At 33.6% G+C, this 19413-nt stretch overlaps 1 protein-coding gene across 1 annotated transcript; it reads left to right on the forward strand.

Annotated features, from left to right (window-relative positions):
- Nucleotides 1-16567: 16567 nt before the first annotated feature.
- LOC121239282 (protein FAF-like, chloroplastic) lies at nucleotides 16568-19095 on the forward strand. The gene is made up of 2 exons (XM_041136492.1): nucleotides 16568-16729; nucleotides 16879-19095. The coding sequence occupies exon 2, from the start codon at nucleotides 16915-16917 to the stop codon at nucleotides 18544-18546; it is 1632 nt and encodes a 543-aa protein (XP_040992426.1). The 5' UTR covers nucleotides 16568-16729; nucleotides 16879-16914; the 3' UTR covers nucleotides 18547-19095.
- The last annotated feature ends 318 nt before the right edge of the window (nucleotides 19096-19413 follow it).

Genomic DNA, 19413 nt, shown 5'->3' on the forward strand with positions numbered 1-19413 from the left:
GGTTTGATCGGCCGAAAAGAAATTTTGATGTTGACCAAGAAAGACAACGAAATGAGTTTTCTGTATTTTCTGAACAAGTACATCCACTTGATGCAGCGCATGGTTATGATTTGTCTGGAAAAGGGTTCGAGAAAATTGATCAGTGGTATATACTAAACAATTGTCTTGAGATAAATAGGCACTTGAAGTAAGTTGTCATTATTTGTTAATTAATATTGTAATTTACTTAAAAAAATTATAAGAATATAAAATATTTGCTAATCTCTAATTTCAATGATCATATGAATGTGCTAAAAGAACTGAGAGTAAATGATATAGACTAGAAACATAAAAAAGAGCTTTCGAAATGGTTTGATCAACAAGTAATGACATTACATATGCGAGTTTAAATTACCAAAAAAATACATTGATTGTTTATTTTTGTATGTTTATTTTTTATTCAATATGTAGGTTATACAAATGCATGCGACCAATCCAAACAATATATCAGACGGCATTGACTTGTGGCCCCTTACGAAGTGCTTCTCGATATTTTGCATGTATTTCTCGAGAAATTAGATATCACACAATGGATCAAGAATGCTATAGGAAAACATAAAATAGTAGTGTTCTAGTCGAAGGAAGTTATGACGGAAAAACATTAATTTCTATGGGGTTATTGTCGATATAATTGGAATAAGATATTTGAGGGAGTTTGTAGTGTATTGGTTTAAGCATAATTGGTGGGATTTAGGCAATCCTCAAAGGGAAAAACATGATAATGAATATTCTGTTAGTATTAATACAACAAAAAAATTGTATGAAGATAATCCTTTTATTTTGGCTTCCCAAGCATATCAAACATTTTACTTAGATGATCTTGAGTTAGGAAATCAATGACTAGTAGTACAAATTTTTTTTTCAAGAAATATATATGATGTTATCCCTGAGACAGATGAACAAAATGAAGAAGAAAATAATCCATTTGCTCAAGAAGCATACCAAGAGAGTCCACCCATCTTTAACTTGTATATGGATTTGAGTTAGTATAAGATGATTTCATTACATAGGAAAGATATTGAGGCTAAAATTGTTGATGCGATATTTGAGCAAAATATTGAGTCATCTGAAGTACTACAGATGATGATGGCGAATCTACAAATGAAACTATTACAGAAGATTGACCGGTTTTATATTGACATTACACATTATGACAAATCTTTTTTGTAATCAATGTACCAGTATTTTGAAATTATGCCATGGAAGAGGAAGGAAGTTCGCAATTCATCTCCACCTATTCCTAACTCTCCGTCTGACTCATCACTAGAGATTGACTCTGCAGAATAAGGTAAAAATCTAATAGTCATTTTGTTTCAATGAAGATTATTCATACATTTTACATCGTTTTTAACCATCATTTCCTTTGTTTCTATAATGAACTAATTATAGAGTTAACAGTACAATCTCGTCAAAGCCGAGGCACTACTAGAGGTGTGACGTTGGAAAAATATCGTAAAATGAGTAAGATTAAGGTTAACATTCCAGACGAACATACTAGAGACAATGGACAGCAAGTAACTTTGTTTGCATCGTATGTGGGTGCTCTTATATAAACTTATGCACCTTTGACTACAAGTTCATAGTAGAAAGTCTCCTAAGATGTGAAAAAGCTTATTAAGAAGTGTTTTTTGGTAATGTTTAAATATGTGATTAATATTAATATTATTTAATATACATACAAAATTTAAAATATTCTGAGTGATAATATCTTTATGTATATATTTTCTCAATAATGACTTTGAACTAAATTTTAGTCAGAGAGATGAGCATAAGATTGTCGATGAGCTTATGTATAATACATTTCACAAATATAAGGTGATGTGTCATAAGTATTACAATAAATTCGAATTGGAAAAAAATTTGTGATATGTTTAAGAATCCGTCATATAAGATAACCTAAATGATTTTTTTTTTTTACGTGTCCTATTTATAATTTTCGTTTCCTAATATTTACAACTTCTACGTAGGAGCGAAGTTCTATAAACAAAACAAATAGATCGAAGTTAAAGATTTATCATTATGCAGACTCAAGATTTTTCCATCGTCTTTCTAAGAAATTGGTAATACTATTTTATTTTTTTATTGTATATAGTTTGTTGTTTGAAAGTATTCTAATGACTTTATATCTTAACAAATATCTCTTATAGTAAGAGTCAGATACCAATTATGATCTAATAAAATTATATGCTGCATCACATACTAATTGTAATGGAAGTAGACTCATCTTGATACTCGTGAAAATTATGTAATTATTATAATCTATTTTAATTAAACATATTTGAATATTTGTGAATATATTAATTATTTTTCTTGTGTGCAGGATAAAATAGTTGTCCTACATGTTGAATCTGCGTTAGATCAAAATTTCTCGATAAGTGGTGTTGAAATTTTTACACAACTTTTGGGTCAGCATTTAGGATATTTGAGGGGTTTAGGTAGTTGTGTAAAGCCTTCTAGCTATTCCTCATCATTCGGGTTTGCCAATAATACCTCTATAGCATTAGACAAAGCGAATTCCAATATCTACGAATTGACTACAATGCAGCATGAGTTAGAGACTCAATTGGTGAAACAAGCAAACATGGAGATGCACATGAAACAACAAGAACAACAACAAGAAGAGTTCATAAGAGATGTGCAACTCTAAATACAGATGTTTATGCAACAATTCAAGCCTCTAAGCAACTAATTTACATTATATGTACAGATTTTGGGATCTATTTTTGTACGCTAGTACTACTACTATTTTATTTATTTAGTTCGCACTTATTAAACTAGTTTTATGGATATTGAACAAATTGTAATGTATTTTTTAAAATATTATGTATGTCTATTTTGTTTTTAATTATTGAGTAAAATAAAATAATTACCGTTTGAACAACCAAAAACCGTTCGAACAAGATGAGTAAAACCATTCGAATATTATACAGAATATTCAAATGTAATCGAAATTAAACGTTTGAACAGTACATGAAACCGTTTGAACGAATCATCGAACGTGAACTAAACTTTCGAACGTCTACTAATATGAAATCGTTCAATCCTATTATGGTCCAATGGAATGTCTTACTCAATCTGTTCAAACATATTTTACTGTTCAACCATCAAATTGTTTGTTCGAACATTTCCTCATGCCTATTTGGTCAAACGGACTGGTATCGATCGACCACTCATGAAGGACATGTTTAAACATACAATACGTTCGAAAGTCAATTTTGTATCATTCGAACGTGATTCTTGATGAAATTTAATCATCCAAAAAAAAATAGAGAAATGCTACTCTAATCATTCGCCCCTCCTACTTGATGTGGAATGCCCACGTGGTAGGAATAATAAATATTAAAAAAACAAATTTGAATCATCCATTTTGAGAAGGTTGATGTCTTTAACGAAACCCAGGCAACCCATCCCAGATCCTTCATCCCAACTCTTGGTTACAGACCTTCTTCCACATCGTCCAGAAGGTAAGCCATCCCAGTTCTAGTTCTAGTTCCTTCTTCAAATCCATTTCAACTTTTTTTGCTACAATATTATTATTAGCTAGTACGGTTTTTGATCAACATTTCATTATCATCAACTACAGATTAATTTCAACCAAAATTTATTTTGAATCAAAGGAAACAAATGGAACAAGTGACAAATAACTAATGTTGTTCTTCAAACCATGAGGTGCTAATCACTCCTAAGGAATCAAGGTGCCCAAATTGGCGGGGGCTAAAACAAATACAAAGAACATCATAAAAGAAGATCTGGAAATCACTAGAAAATTATTAAATTGAACCCAATATACAATCAAATCTGACAATATAATCACGTACACAAAACCTAAATGTAAGAGGAACTGATGGAATGTTAATGAAAATACCCACATAAATAATAACTAGGGAGCCTCAGATTTGAGGTAGTTGTGGACGCCAGAAACGGAGCTGCAGACTGTAGCTACGTGTCGGAAGACTGCTACGCTTGGAGGCTGATGTCAGATTGGGGAATTCACACATGAATGAGAAATGGGTCTCAGTGTCTCACAATGCAATGAAAAGTCCCCCTTTTACGTTTTACGTTTTTGTTCCTTTCCTGTTTTGTTTAATTTTTTAAATAATTACACGTGGCATGCCACGACATGTGGGAGAAGCGAGTGGTGGCTATAGAAGGACTCAAAAAAATATTCTGCTCGAACGGTTTTGCTTAATTTCATCCCGAAAGATATTTTTTGGGATGAAATTAATATTTTCGTCCCAAAAAATCTTTTGGGACATTGTTATTAGAACAAACTTGAGATGATTTTTTTTTCGTCCCAATAAGTATTTTGGGACAAAATCCCAATTTTGTGGGACAAAAATTTTCATCCCAGAAAACCAATTATGTTGTAGTGAATCAATTTGAGAACACAACTATTTTCAAGTATTTTCAAATATTCTCAAATATTATTTCCTTTCAAACATCACTAAAACACCAAATACTTTTCAATTATCTTCAAATTTTTATCTAATCATTAATTACCTAATTAGTGCAATTTTCTCAAGATTCCAAACAAAATACAAAAAACAATATTATTTCTAAAACCTAATAAAATATATTAACTTAAAATCTAATAAAATATCTTAACTCAAATAATTTCACTATTATTTATAAATTATTTCACTATTATTTATAAATATTTTAAAATATTCTTAATATACAAACGAGACCTTAAAGTTAATGTATCCTCTCGTTATGGTAATAGGCCCACTTCTCAGATCACTTTATCCCCGGTTCTCATGGTTGGCTTACTTTGCGAGAGGCAAACGTACGTAATCTAATGTGACAATCACTATATATCGTTGTTCTTGCATGTCTCTCGTTGCATGTCTACTACTATTTAATGTTGAAAGCCTAGCTAGCTTGTTGCGTTGTCAACGTATGTTAATTACCTGTATTGCACGAGTGATTGTAGAGGTTTTTGAGGATGAGACTTCGAGCGAGGGAAGTCATAACTCATGAATCACGATATTATAATTGTAGGGGTCTCTTAGGAATTTTCTTTTTTTTTTTCATGTGATATTGTCGATCTATTTAATAGCTTAATGCGGGGTTTTGATTACAATATATATTTTGAGTCTTCTCAATAGTGCTCCCATTCAAGGTCTCGAAAAACGAGATCATGGTTTGTACTTAATTTTTATATATATATATATATATGAAGCACATGCAATGGATGATTTGTTTTAAGTACTTAATTCATATGTTGGTTCATGCACTTAATTTCATATGTTTTATTAATAAAAATATTCGGTTTTTTTATGTTTCCTTCTCTGCTTATGATTTCAAATAAATAGATCTAATCTACTTTCTTTATATTGTTATGATTATTATGTTATATTAATTAGCAATTCAAATATCAAATATATATCAATGCATGGAATCAAGGGAATTAATGATCTGTGGTTGGTTTGATTGTTGGCAATTGTACGGTGTTGTCTTCTAAAGTCTTGATATTGTTTTACTGATTTGGTCACTCCATTTATGGTGTTTCAAATTTCTTGCAGGTTGTATAAGCTTTGTCTTTGGGTTGTAATCATATATCAGTTTATGGTTATTATTAGCAATTGTTGCGACGTAGACTTTCACCACAAAAGAGTTTTTTTTTAATGAGAAATAGGTTTCATTTATTCATGAAAACGAAGTTACAATTGTGACTGATATATATATAGGAAAAAATCCAGATTACAAGTCAACTACTCATGGTTGGAGCTCCACCAGTATACAAATTTTCTTTTTACTAATATGGTCTTAACTTCTAGAACTCTTTACAGACACACTGTTTGAGAGATCACACTTTGTCTATGGTAGAGATTTCAAACTCCACCCTCTAGAGGAGGAGAGGATTTTTTCTCTATGGATAAAATGTTCAAAAGACTATTTCTTTTTTATTATTTTGACTAATTTCATTATCTCATGTTTAAGAAATAAAAAATAAAAAACACCCTTAGCGACAACTTTTTTAGTTAATTGCTGCAGAAATTTTTTAGTTAATATAATTAACTCAATGTTTCAGTTAATATAATTGAAAAAATAATAATTTGTTTTTTTTAAACATTATACTATTTAATTATTCAGTAAAAAATCTATTTATCATGTTCTTAATTATCATCATTATCAAATAATTATAAATTCTGAAATCATTTGATATTATATTAAAAATTAATTATTAAAAAATAATAAATAGTTTTTCTTTCTCTCCATTATTGACACTGGGAAGAGTACTTGAAATCCAATATCCGCACGCGTCCACTGTCCGTGCTCAGTGCAAGTGGGAATCAGGGACAGAACCTTATGCTTTCTTTCCATACCGCCTGGTCTCCCTTTTTATGACATTTATTTATTCATGATTGAAGAACGCATGGTAGTTGCCTCAGACCGAAAGGTTTTCTGTACAGTATCACGTGTCTAACTCCCATTTGTTCCGCTAGGTTGCTGCGCATGCATATGCCAGTGGAAATTTTGACAATGGACGTCTTTTCACTAATATTATTCTTCACCCCCCAGTCTTATTAATATTTTTTAAGAGTGGCACTGTAGCCACCTCTCTCAGCTACCGCTAGAGTTATCCTTAGTGGTTTTGAGACTTTTTTTTTTTTTTTTTTATATATTTTTTTTACATGTATTATTTTTAAACATTTAAATAATTTTAAAAAAATAAAAAAATTCAGAATATCATTAAAAAGTACTTACTTAATCATTAAGTAAAAAACATAATAATAAAAAGGTAAAAAAATTACAACGGTAGATACTATTGGTAAGAGTATTATTATTTATTTTTTAATTAAATTTGCTAATGTGGTATATTTGTATTCTATCAATTATTTAAATGATAACTGCTTAAAATACCTCACATCAACAACTTTGATCGAGGATGTTAAGGTAATAATAAATAACAAAATTTACGTCATGCATTGTTTGGATTCGAAATTCATTTTAATTTATCTTATCTTATTATTATAATTTTTATAAATTCTCATATGAAATATAATAAACAATTCAACTTTTTAAATTTCAGAATAATACTAATATTAAAAATAATATTCTAACAATATTTTATTCAACTCATCTAAAATCATCTCAATTGATCTTTAAATTCAAACGAGACTTTAATCTTTTAGGATAAGTGGTGATTTTATAAGATATCGAAATAGATCTTCTAACTTTCAATCCTGACTCTACACTAATCTATCTCATTTAATTAAATATTTTACATATCGACTCTTTCTTGAATATCACCGTAACAAGATGAAGGTCGTGCATGCCCTCTGCATGAATTAATGATAGAACAAGATATCTATATATCTACATGATGGGTTTGATCTAATTATATCTCTTTTCCATAATTCGGTACAAATATAGTAGCAATTCATGTGGAGCAAATGCAATATTATGTCCCCTTAGCAAATCATGTGCGCTGAAAAATCATGTGGTTGTGGTTTTATTTTGCTTTTTTGTTAATCATGCATGCATTCGTCGTACGTGTACTAAACGATATGCAAATCTAAAAATCAACTTACCACCAACCTTTAACATCAATTCCTTTCCTAAAATACACCAATTCTCGTTACACGAAACCCTATCCAAATTCCTAAAGTTTTAAAGTTCAAATCAAATCCTAAAGCATTATGTTTCTTTGTCCTCTCAGACCTTGACACGTAAACATTGTTCTCCCTTACTTTCCCCGGCAAACTGGCAAAGAAATCATAAAAAGTTATCACGTCCTTAAAAGCAACGTAAAAAATAAAAAAATAAATAAAAAAAAGAAGGAAAATCAATGAAATAACTTCAAAGCATATTTTGGCCAAAGAGTAATGCTACAGCTATTAAGTCTCACATATTCAAGATTCGTGCAGATTCTTTATACAAAACATTAAGGATCGTTCATTTTCACAAAATATCTTATTTCATATAATCATTATAATTTTATCAAATTCTCTTACAAAATAAAATAAATAATTTAACTTTTTCAAATTTCAAAATAAAAAAAATAATAAAAAAATATATTCTAACATAAGTATTTTATTCAACTTTCAACTTTTATCTCAACTCATCTCATCTCATCTATAAAAACAAACGAGGCCTAAGAAAAAGTAAATTTTTTTACACTTTTACATGTTGAAGTATCACACTACAAGAAAAAGCCGCTTTTGCAGCGCCACTTATGAAAAACCTATACGAATATTGTATATTTGTGATTTGTATAAATTAAAACTAAAACAATATCCCATATACAGCTAATTAATATTGTATACGACTGTATATCATGCATGTATACAATTCAAATAGCGAATGAAATTCCCACATAGCTCTAACCCAACAGTAATCCCTGATTTTAATTAGGTCAAACATTGTCGGCTACTTTATATCTAAACCTTTTTATGGGTAAAACAAAATTCATGAAAAGTTTCAAATGGTCAATTGAACTTTTGAATTTGCAACATACATTATATATAGGTCCGTCCATTAATAAATGATTTCTAATCCAATAGTACCCTTTATCATGCATGTGTAGTTAAACAAAGCTAGCTATGATTGCATGCATATATATGATGACGGAATCTTAAGAAATAATTAACCCACCACAACCATATTAATTATGCTTTGCGGATTAAGTGCCACAAATCGGCATGTTGGTTGGCTATGGCCGGATGTACATATCCTAGCTGTGTCTTTCGGCAAAGAAAAACTATTATTATTCATGGGATGTTAGGTCATTCAACTGACAACTTACCTTTCTTACATTATATATTAATGGTGGTGATGATGATCACAAGACAAACTTTATGCCGAAAGAACTTAATCATATTCAAGTTTTGTCATCTATGACAATACGAATAATATTAATAATATTCATGGCTAATTTCAAACTCTCTCTCTATATATATATATTATATATATTCCAATTCCTTTAGTCATCATTATATATCGGTGCATGAGTCAACTCCGAATCAATCCATTTATCGGAGTGGGCGGGCTAAAATGCACTTACAAATTAATAAACAATTATAAGCATACATATATTAATGTTTTCTTATTCAATGTAGTTTTACCCTTTTCATGTATTTTTATGTTTAAATTGATATTGATATTGATATTAAGTTATTAGCTCATGATCTAGTTGACTCGAATAATCAAAACCCGCTGATCATGACTTACTAGGCATGCATGCAGGCAAGAGAACCGTGATCGATGCTCTTTTAGTGGAGGCATTATATATGGATCTTGGTGCTATATACTTTGCTAACTAATTTTTTGGAATTAAGCTCACAACAATGGTCAGACGGGTCTGCAGGTTAGGGTAGTGCATGAGTCTCACACTCCAGTCTTTTTGTGGGCTTTCTTGTTGTGGAGCGGCTATATGATCGATGATCGAGAATACGCGATGCAGCGTGCGTGTGTTAATTCTTAATTAGATTGCCGGAAAGCGATACACCAAAAAAGGCAAAACCTATTATACCGATTTAGAGGAAAGCTGGAAAAACGTTAATACCTCACGTCAATCGTTTAGACTTTATTTATTCCTGTATTTATTAATTTGTTATATTCGTTAAGGCATCAGAATGAAACCTTCACCATCGATCCTTACAGTCTCATCTTTTGACGTGAGGTATTAATCTTTTCCCTAAATTAACAATATATAATCATGTATATGCATGGGATATATACCTTTCTCTCCCTCTCTCCCCGCTCATGGATTCCCAATGTTTCAGCTTTATTTTGACTTGCAATATATTTATATATATATATATATATATATATATATATATATATATATTCGTTCTTTCTTATATATTGATGTTAAATTAACCTGATGCTCAATCGTTCATATATATGAATAATCAAACACCACGATCTTTATATGCATATTAAAATGCTTACTTAAAGTCAACATAAAGTACGTAACTTGCAGCAGCTAGCTGCAGCTAGCTAGCGGAAAATGAATGTACAAATTAATTAATGGCGTTTCTTGCCACTCATCACGAATGACAACCAAATAACTAGTGGTTATAAGTTTAATATAAAGGCATGCAATCTACACCTTTTTCTCGCTGTATAAAATTCCTAACCTTCCAATGATGGTAATTGAATCTAAAGACGTCATGTACAACTTGAAATGAGAGATAACTAGGTTAAGATTCTCCCTCCTACATGGATTGCTTTGATGATCTTATTTTAGTGCAAACAAGCTGTTTGTTATATATATTGGCCGGCTGGGCAGGCAGGGTAATAAAAAATATATATTTGAGCAGATATCTGCCTACTTAGTAATGCTGATCTGCACGCGCACTATACATCTATATAAATATAGAGAAATGCTTTTTTGTCCCGAAAATGTGTCCCAAATTTGTATCCCGAATGACTTTTTTTTTTACTTAGTGATTAAGGAAGTGTTTTTTAATGATGTTGTGAATTTTTTATTTTTTTTAAAAATGTTTATGATGACTAAAAAAATACATAAAAAAAATAAAAAAGTAAAATAGCCTATTCAGGATGCTTTTTCGGGATGTTTTTTCGGTCAATGTAGCAGTTCTCATAATTATATAAACCCTAAAACCAACCCTTTCTAGCTTCTTCCTCTCTCTCTTCTATATGCTTAATTCTGTGCTTCACCACGACGTCATGGCTAAAGAAGCTTTCTCCCTAACGAAAACAACTAGGCCACATTAATATCTCCAATTACGATCTGGATGATGCAACCGCAAAGCCTCCAAAGAATGCGGGTCACACTGCCTACAACAATGTTGTAGGCCAGTCATGAGCAAAGAAGCAATAAACATATATATGAGCTTTTAATTGGTCTCATGAGAAAAGAAGTAGATCACTCACAATTTCAAATGGGACACACTAGTTTAAAAGCTCTTCATATAAGTAGAGTAGTACTATTGTACATCTTATGTTCAACTATTTATTAGTATCATAGATGTGCGTGCAAGCTGTATGATCTCCTAGGTAGATCTCATCCCTACTTTTGCCAAGGCAACATATTAATGTCTCATATTTTGCACTCATTTGGGTGCATGCGAAAAGAAACTATTTTTTGAGTAAATCGATTTTAGATGATAGAAGTGTGAATGCTAATTAATTATAAGTATCAAAAGAATAAGCATTCTTCCGTAGAGGATTTATCAATGTGCCAACATGTACGTACATGACTAATTTGATATTACTAGGTTAATTGTTAAATTAAGAATTTAAACCCTAGGCTACAAACCAGGTTCTTTAAACCATCTATTAAAACTTAGACTCATCAGTTTCATTCTTTTATTGAAAGGTTAAAGTAACCAATAAAAACTAATAAAAAATAAAAAATAAATCATATAAAAACTAGGGGTGCATTTGGCCACCAAGTGGGGTGGCTAGAGCGCCTTGCATGAGGTAATTCTTTAACTGCCTTGTGTGGGCTTCTTTTCCCCATGGCGATAACCATTGATCAGATACTGCAAAATCCTCTTCTTTATTTATTAATATCCTCAGAAACTGCAGTCATTGAAGCAAACAACTATGAACAAACCCCAGCTTCACTGGCTACCCGTGGAGAACTATACAACTGTTGAGATTGTTTACAGTGAGTGATTGCTTCCTCTATCGAACCCTCTGTCTCTGAATTTTCGCTGCAACTCTTCTTGAGCAACTGCAAATCGTAAAAACCACTTGAACCAGAGAGGGGTTTCAGTGGGTGGCCTGAGCTCCAAAGAGGGAACGCGAAAATGGCGAGAAAAGGGAAGCAGGAACGCGAAAATGGCGAGAGAGGGGAAGCAGGAATGGCGAGAGCTGCCTGTGCAAAAATACGAGAGTGGGGGGAATTGGGGAAGCAGAGACTCAGGTGGGGGAAGAGGAAATTTTTTTTTTCTCTTAACCGCGGGACACAGTAGTTTGGATGTGAGGTCTAAGTGGCACTCATCATTAGAGGCTATTGTTTGGGGAAAAACGAAGCTTCCTGTGTGAAGATTTTCTCATTAAAAATATATGTTTAGGTAGATACTTGTCCATCCAATATTCTAATAATATTTTATTTAACTTTCATCTTATCTCATCCTATCTCAACTCACTATCCAAACTTTCCCTTGTGGTGGTTCATTTTCTAATAAAAACATGTCTTATATTTTAGTATTTGGAATGTTTGGCATATACAAGAGTTGCAAAATAATTACAATGCATTTTCATATTATCAACAATTCAAAAGCCTAAGTGATAACGCAAAAATGCTAGAGGAAGATGCTTTGTCAAACTACCTCCTCAACACTTGCTCAACAAGCTATCTAATCTTATTATAGTATAAAAGTCACCATAGGCTTACATCTTGAACATACTTTATACAATGGCCATTAGCTGGCAAGAAATTAAGCATATCTAGATGTCGATTTACGTTCATGCAAGTCCCTATCACAATTGCATCTCTTTAAACTACCGGTGCAAGTCTGAACCCTTGTAATTAATTAAAACAAATCAAATATATAGTCCATCATCCTTCTAATGATCGTGATATGATTAAAATCATGGGCGGTGATGATGATGATCACTAGATAATGCAAACATTGCATGCAAATTAGGGAATCCACTTGAGAAAAATGTTTGATTTCTAATTAAACAATTGCAATATAAACAAGCAACATATATATATATGTATGTATGTATATATGTCACACACAAGTAAAATGAGCATTTGTGACAAATTATTTGCGATGAAAACAGACTCACTTTAGTAGGAAATAATTATTTTCGCAGGAAATAACTGGTCACAAATAAGCAATTTTCTTGTAGTTGTATGTACGTATATATGTATGCATGCATACATATGTAAACATTTTATATAAAATACACATACGCGTGCACACACATATACTTAGGCCATTTCTCTTTTTGACATCAATGGACCGTTTTGTTGCCTTCTGATGAGCAATTTGAGATTTTGGAATATATTGCCTAGCTTAACTTGAGTCTTACTAGTTACTACATCTAGCATTATGATCTATCTTAGGATTTTTTATTATTAAAAATCTAAAATTCTATAGAAAAAATGAATTAGCAGTTGTCTTTGCAACAATGCCCATGATTGAGAACCCAAGAACAAGTGGTTGTTGGTTAACTATAAAAGCTAACTATATATACGTTAGGGTAGATGAGAGAAAAAAAAAAAAAAAAAGATTAGTAATTATATTATTTCATCTATTTTTACCTATACAAGCATTCTATAGCTAGCTATTACTTTCCAGGCGAATGTACGACAATATATTTAAAAAAGTTTAGGAACGCTACTGGATACTAATTTAGTTAAATCTTTAATCTTGAACTAGATTTATAGCATTCTATTACAGTTAACTATGTACTAAACGTTTATGTTGATCTACTGATCTATCAATATTGAACTAAGAGATCTAGTACCTTCAATCAAGATTTGAATTTTGAAGCAGTACCCAATGTTGTTTCCTATATTAACCAAGATGCATAGAATCAATGCCCATGTTTGCATCTTGCTGGCCTGAAAAGCTTCCCCCATTGTTGTTTGTCGAGGGTTGGCTTAAGAATGGAAACATTTCTAGATGATCAAAACCTCTATTATTTTTATTTATTTTTTAACTAATAAGCCGGTAACAAAAGGTGGCAAAATATAATTGATTGTTGTGTGATAGAACAGGGTGGCGAGGCTGGCTTTAGAGAGAGAGAAATTGGATGAATTGAAGAGGGCAAGACGTGAATGATCAGCTGATCAGATTGGGGTTTTTTGTTTCTTCTTCTTTTATTTTCTTTTCTTCTTTTCTTTTTTCAAAAAGGGGGTCATTTACATGCATCTATGATATATTAATTTGGAAAATAATGGGAGGTTATAAGCTGATCTACTTCAAGACCAAATGGTGGTTACAATTTAAACAATTTATATAAACATGATGTTTGTTCTGTGACCAATAGTACGTACTTATTAGTCATGGGCACGCGGGACCCCTAACAGTCATGCATGGACAGTACGTAAAAACTGTTCACATTAGAAGTCATCGTGCAATGACTCATGTACCAATATTCAAGACTCTTAGGACATGTTTAAAAACATAACTATTTTCAAATATTTTCGTACTATTTTATTATTATTTACAAATAATTTATTATTATTTATTATTATTTTATAACTATTCATAAATTATTTCACTATTATTTATAGATGATTTGAAATAGTACTCTTGACATCCAAATGAAGCTGACTCGCATATCGTATGGAGTATAATTAACCACTTTGGATAAAGAAAAAAGAAAAGGAAAATGAGCTAGCTAGCATACACTCGAATTTGCATAATTGACTTACCTAGAATTAAAAATATCTTTTAGAGAGGCCGACCAGTTGGTGACATGAGTGAACCAATCCAAAACAAAGATAGGAATAATAATAAAACAGGGACTAGCTGGGACGTACGCAGTAGATAAGCTTTGTAGGTTTGAGTGGTATTGCTTTATAGGGGAGACAAAGGGCATCCGAGCTGTTCCCATTTGCGTTCCTCAGTTTGTGGCAAAGCATGCAACCTGGTTTTCTATGGCTCGATTTCTCTTAATTCCCTTCTCTCTCTCTCTCTCTCTCTCTCTCTCTCTCCCTCTCTCTCTCTCTCTCTCTCTCTCTCTCTATATATATATATATATATTTAATTTCCTGCCTTCTGATCTCATTTTCCTAATTATTATTATATCCATTTGAAAAAACTAATTTCAACATCACTAACTTTTGGTATATATGAGTGGTCTCGACGTATTGGCTTCTCTTCTCCATGTACGTACTTTTCACACAGGCTTGCCAACAAAAAAAACGCACGCACACAAAGGAGAGAGAGAGAGAGAGAGAGAGAGAGAGAGAGAGAGAGAGAGAGAGAGAGAGAGAGAGGCTTTATATGCGAAAGCGTCTCAAAATCCAGAGTGACGCCTTCAATTGTTTCCACATATATTATTCTTTGTGATTATTTTATCATTTTACGTGTTTTATGGAGTCCCTGTCATGCTCTCTCTCTCTCTCTCTCTGATCGTGGGTTTCTGGCCGCCCAATCATGTGGCCTCCTTGAAAGTGATTCCCTTGCTTCTTCCTTAAGCCATTTTCATGCACCTCGCTTTTGGCCTTACTGATGGGTAATATCACTTGTGCATAATAGTTTTTTTTAAGAAAAAAATCTATTCATCATCTATTTTCTTATCATCCTTTCATCATCTCATAACGTGGCATTAAATGATAGATACGTTTACAAGTAAAATATAATAAATAGTCTACAATTATCTAATGTCATTTTATAAGATGATAAGAATTAGGATGATGAATAGTATTATATATAAGCTTCAATAGTGTCACTAGTGTAAAGTCAAATGCCTTGGTATATATTGGCATGCACCGAACATATATACAGTTCTTCTAAATTTTAACTACATGCTTGTATATACAGAAGAAAATGCCATTTGTGATTCACGTTGGCACCCCCAACTAAAACTTTGCTGCAAGGTTTGTAAACTAAAGGAGAAGATCTACGGTCAAAATCTTTTGATGCAAGAGGGCACCTTTCTTAGGCTTCAAAGAGGTGCCACTAAATTAAAATGCGGTCATTATTCATTGGGAATAACCACATTTCTGCAGCCCATCGAAAGGGATCGATACAGCAGAGGCATCATATATATGTGAAGTACTTCATTAATTTTATAAGACAATTTCTTTACCTTTTTTCATTTTTCTTGTTTTTAGTTAACGGAAGATTGAAGGCACACCTTAAACCTCATGATGTGCTCCACCGATTTAATTTTAGAGCTTAATTAGTTCTAATAAAGATATAATTAAAGATATAACTTTACCATAAAAATCGATATATATTCGATTAGATGTTAATCCTATTGGTGTTCGAGAATAAAGAAGCCAAATGGCTATTCTTATTCTCAATCAGTTGATGACAACCCTTTATTGCTTTGATTATTGGGAAGAGAATTAAGTCATTTTCATAAATTTGGAGCCGGAGGTGAAGAGGGTTTGTCTTGATCATCTAAATTAGGCAAGATAATTTTAATACAATCATGAAAACTACTTGTCCTATTGAGTGCGAGTCTCTTTCTCCAATAATATCCAGAAAGAATGAAATAAAAATTGCCACCAAGTTTTGGGGGGAGCACACGTGAACCAAAAAAATGAGGCTTCCCTCTCAACATACAAAGAGAAGTGATACAGATACAAAGGAATTATATAAAAATAATCCTACAAACTGATCATGCGATTTCATATGATCTATCAGATCTATTTTACAATCTGACAAGTCATATCAAACTACATCAATTTGTGATATTATTTTTTTGTATCATTTTGTGGTTACAGTATTTTTCATATACAAAATTCTTAATTTGTAATTTTTAGTTTTTTATCATTCACTTTTTTCTTACGAGGGAAAAACAAGCAAAACCAATGAGAGTGAGTGTCTTTCAATGGTGGCGTAGGGGGGGTCCCATTGGACAGGGTTCCAAAAGGCTTTTTGGCCCCCTACAAATACCCTCATTCCCCCCCCTCTTTCATTGCCATCAGCCACAGCCGCTCCTCAAACATCAAATTCATCATCATCATCCTCTTCATTGTCATCCTCCTCTCCTTCCTTATTCCTTGCAACTTGCACCCAGCTGGTGGTCTCTCAGCAGGCCTCTCTGTTGGATGCTTGTTGCTTGGGCTTAGGTAAAATATTCCCCATCTTTCTTCTTCGTCTCACAGATTTGCCTTTTTTGCAGTCTGCTCTGTTACTTGAAAATTTCTTGCATATAAATATACTTTAATTACCACCCTTTGCTTTCGTTTCTCTCAAATTCTTCTGCCTTTCTATGCAGCTGTACTCATCCTTCTCATCTAGTTATTTTTCTGAGATGTCAACTACTTTGAGCAAGTGCCTTTCCTTGAACATTGATGGAGATGCCAAGATTATGGGAAAGCAGGGCATCGTCACCATTCTTCGGTCAGACTGTGAAAGAACCAAAGCTGCTTCTCTTCGAAGAACTCTATCAGCAGACATGTCCTCCAAGAAATGGTTGGCTCAAAACGGGTTCTCTCCCATGAGAAAGAACGCATCCTCGGACCAACTTTCGGTCTCTTTAGCAGATTCATCGTCCTCCTCAGAAGGCGAAGAAGACTATGAAGAGAGGAAGGAGCAGCTTGAAGGGCGAGGACAGTTTAATACATGGAGCTCAATTCAAGAAGAACAGAAGCAGAAGAAAGAGCTCGAGAAACCTGGGCAATTCGATATATGGAGCTCGATTTTATCGCAAAAGGCCAACGAGGACACATCAACACCACTTCTAGCTCCTTATATTCACCCTCTTGTGAAGAGATCATCGAGCTCTTTGAGCGAGAAGAGTCTCCAAATATGCACGGAGAGTCTTGGATCCGAGACCGGCTCCGACGGATTCTCGTCATACCCGCCATCGGAGACAGGGGACGCGGAAGACGAAAAAGAGGAAGAAGAAGAAGAACAACTACAAGAAGATCTGAAGGGATTATCTCAAGCCTTCGATATGGAGGAATCCAGGATTCCGAAATACCACTATGCTTCTAGTAAGAAATCACAGCCTAGATCGTTCCCTCCACCTCTTCCTTCTCTCTCTCGTCGAGATGGGGCATCTCTCCGCATGCAGTCTCGTCGTGACAATGGACGTTTAGTCCTCGAGGCCGTGTCCGTCCCTTCGCAAAATCACTTTCTTGCTCAACGGAAAGATGGCCGCCTTGTCCTTACTTTCTTCAATGGTCCCTCGAACGAAGATGCAAGAGAAGAAGAAATGGTTGAGGACGTTCAGAGACAAGAAGAAGAAGAAGAAGAGAAAACTCACAAAGAAGCGTTTGAAGAAGAAATCGGGGACTTTGAGGAAGTTTATGGAGAAGTAGGCGAAGAGAATGACGAAACTGAAGAGAGCGAGGAAGATGAAGAGGTTGATGAGGAAGCTGATAATGAAAGTGAAACCAAAGAAATAGAAATAGTGATGGAGCAAGCACCAAAAATGTCGAGTACGGCAATAAGTTTCCATAGGTTAGCTCTAATGGCCAAGCCCATTAGGATGGCAGACAGGAATCCAGCATGGCCAGGAAAGTTCAATGTAGGCAAATTTGAAGATGATGACGCGGAGGTGGAGGAAGTGGACAAGAAAGCCTCAATGGCAAAGTCCCTTCCACCACGGCCACGCGTGGCTCGGTTCATACCCTCACCGCAGGCAGTGCCATCCACGGCAGCAGCAGCTTCTCTTAACGCTTATGAGTACTACTGGCGGGCCAAGCCCAGTACTGCTAACCCAATTACTCAACCACCAACAACGTCAGCACTCAAAAACAATGGCAACAAGCTCATTATCTCCAAGACTCCAATGACAAATGAGCAGCAGCAGCAACAACAACAATTGTTTGTTCTAAGAGGGAACAAAGGAAATTACTTTGTTGATCCTTTGGTAAAAAGTTGCAAGGAGCCTAGAAGATCTCTTTTAATCTGGGAGCCCTATTGCATTGCCACATGATCCATGCATCCTTAAGCTTTTACGCACACCCCCCCCCCGGCGGCCGCCCTAGTGTCAAGTTGTCAACCCAAATCCATTATAACTTGCTATTAATCTCATAATTGTAGTCCAATTCCACCTTTATTTGCCTACTTATGCGTTTGTGTAGTGAATAAAAGAAGAATGATCGAGAGGAATTAAAAGACCAGAGAGAGAGAGAGAGAGAGAGAGAGAGAGAGATTTCAATTACCAGTGTGAGAATTTCATGATCATCGTGCTACAACCATTCCATCTACTAAGCGAGATCTGAGCATCATCTTTGACTTGGTGGACTGTCATGTCTGTCTCCGCATTATGTTGGGTTCCTTTGCTGTAACTTTTTTTGCTTTTGTAATTCCTAGCCAATGGGGTTTCCGTATGAGTCATGTCTCTGGTATGATTGCTCTTAATTTTGGGAACACCATGATCCACCTCTGATCTCCTGTTTCGCCAAAGATTATGACTGTGATGGATATTTCTCTTCAAATAATGTAATTAACTCATGTATATAATAATACTACTCTTTGGTCATGCCTCCATATATAAATATGTATTTATATTGTAATGTTAAATGTGCTCATTTCTGGCGGCAGTGGGCTAAAAATATGTGTGCGTGACGATTAGCTTACCATATCATTCCATCAGCTTTGTATCCTTCCACTTGCTTTATCTATTTATTCTCTTCTCTCAAAAGCCATCATATCTGTCTTCTTGTTTTAGGTATCGTTTGGATTCGAAGATGAGTGAAGATGAGTTAAGATGAGTTGTGAATAGTAGTGAGATGGGTTGTGAATAGTAGTGAGATTTATGAGTTAAAGTTATTGAATAATAGTAAATAGTAGTGAGATG

The sequence above is a fragment of the Juglans microcarpa x Juglans regia genome, chromosome 7D (genome assembly GCF_004785595.1).
Source record: "Juglans microcarpa x Juglans regia isolate MS1-56 chromosome 7D, Jm3101_v1.0, whole genome shotgun sequence".
Classification (NCBI taxonomy): Eukaryota; Viridiplantae; Streptophyta; class Magnoliopsida; order Fagales; family Juglandaceae; genus Juglans; species Juglans microcarpa x Juglans regia.

Bases quoted from the DNA above. Each gene is read 5' to 3' on its own strand.
- LOC121239282 (XM_041136492.1), top strand. From the start codon at position 16,915: ATGTCAACTACTTTGAGCAAGTGCCTTTCCTTGAACATTGATGGAGAT.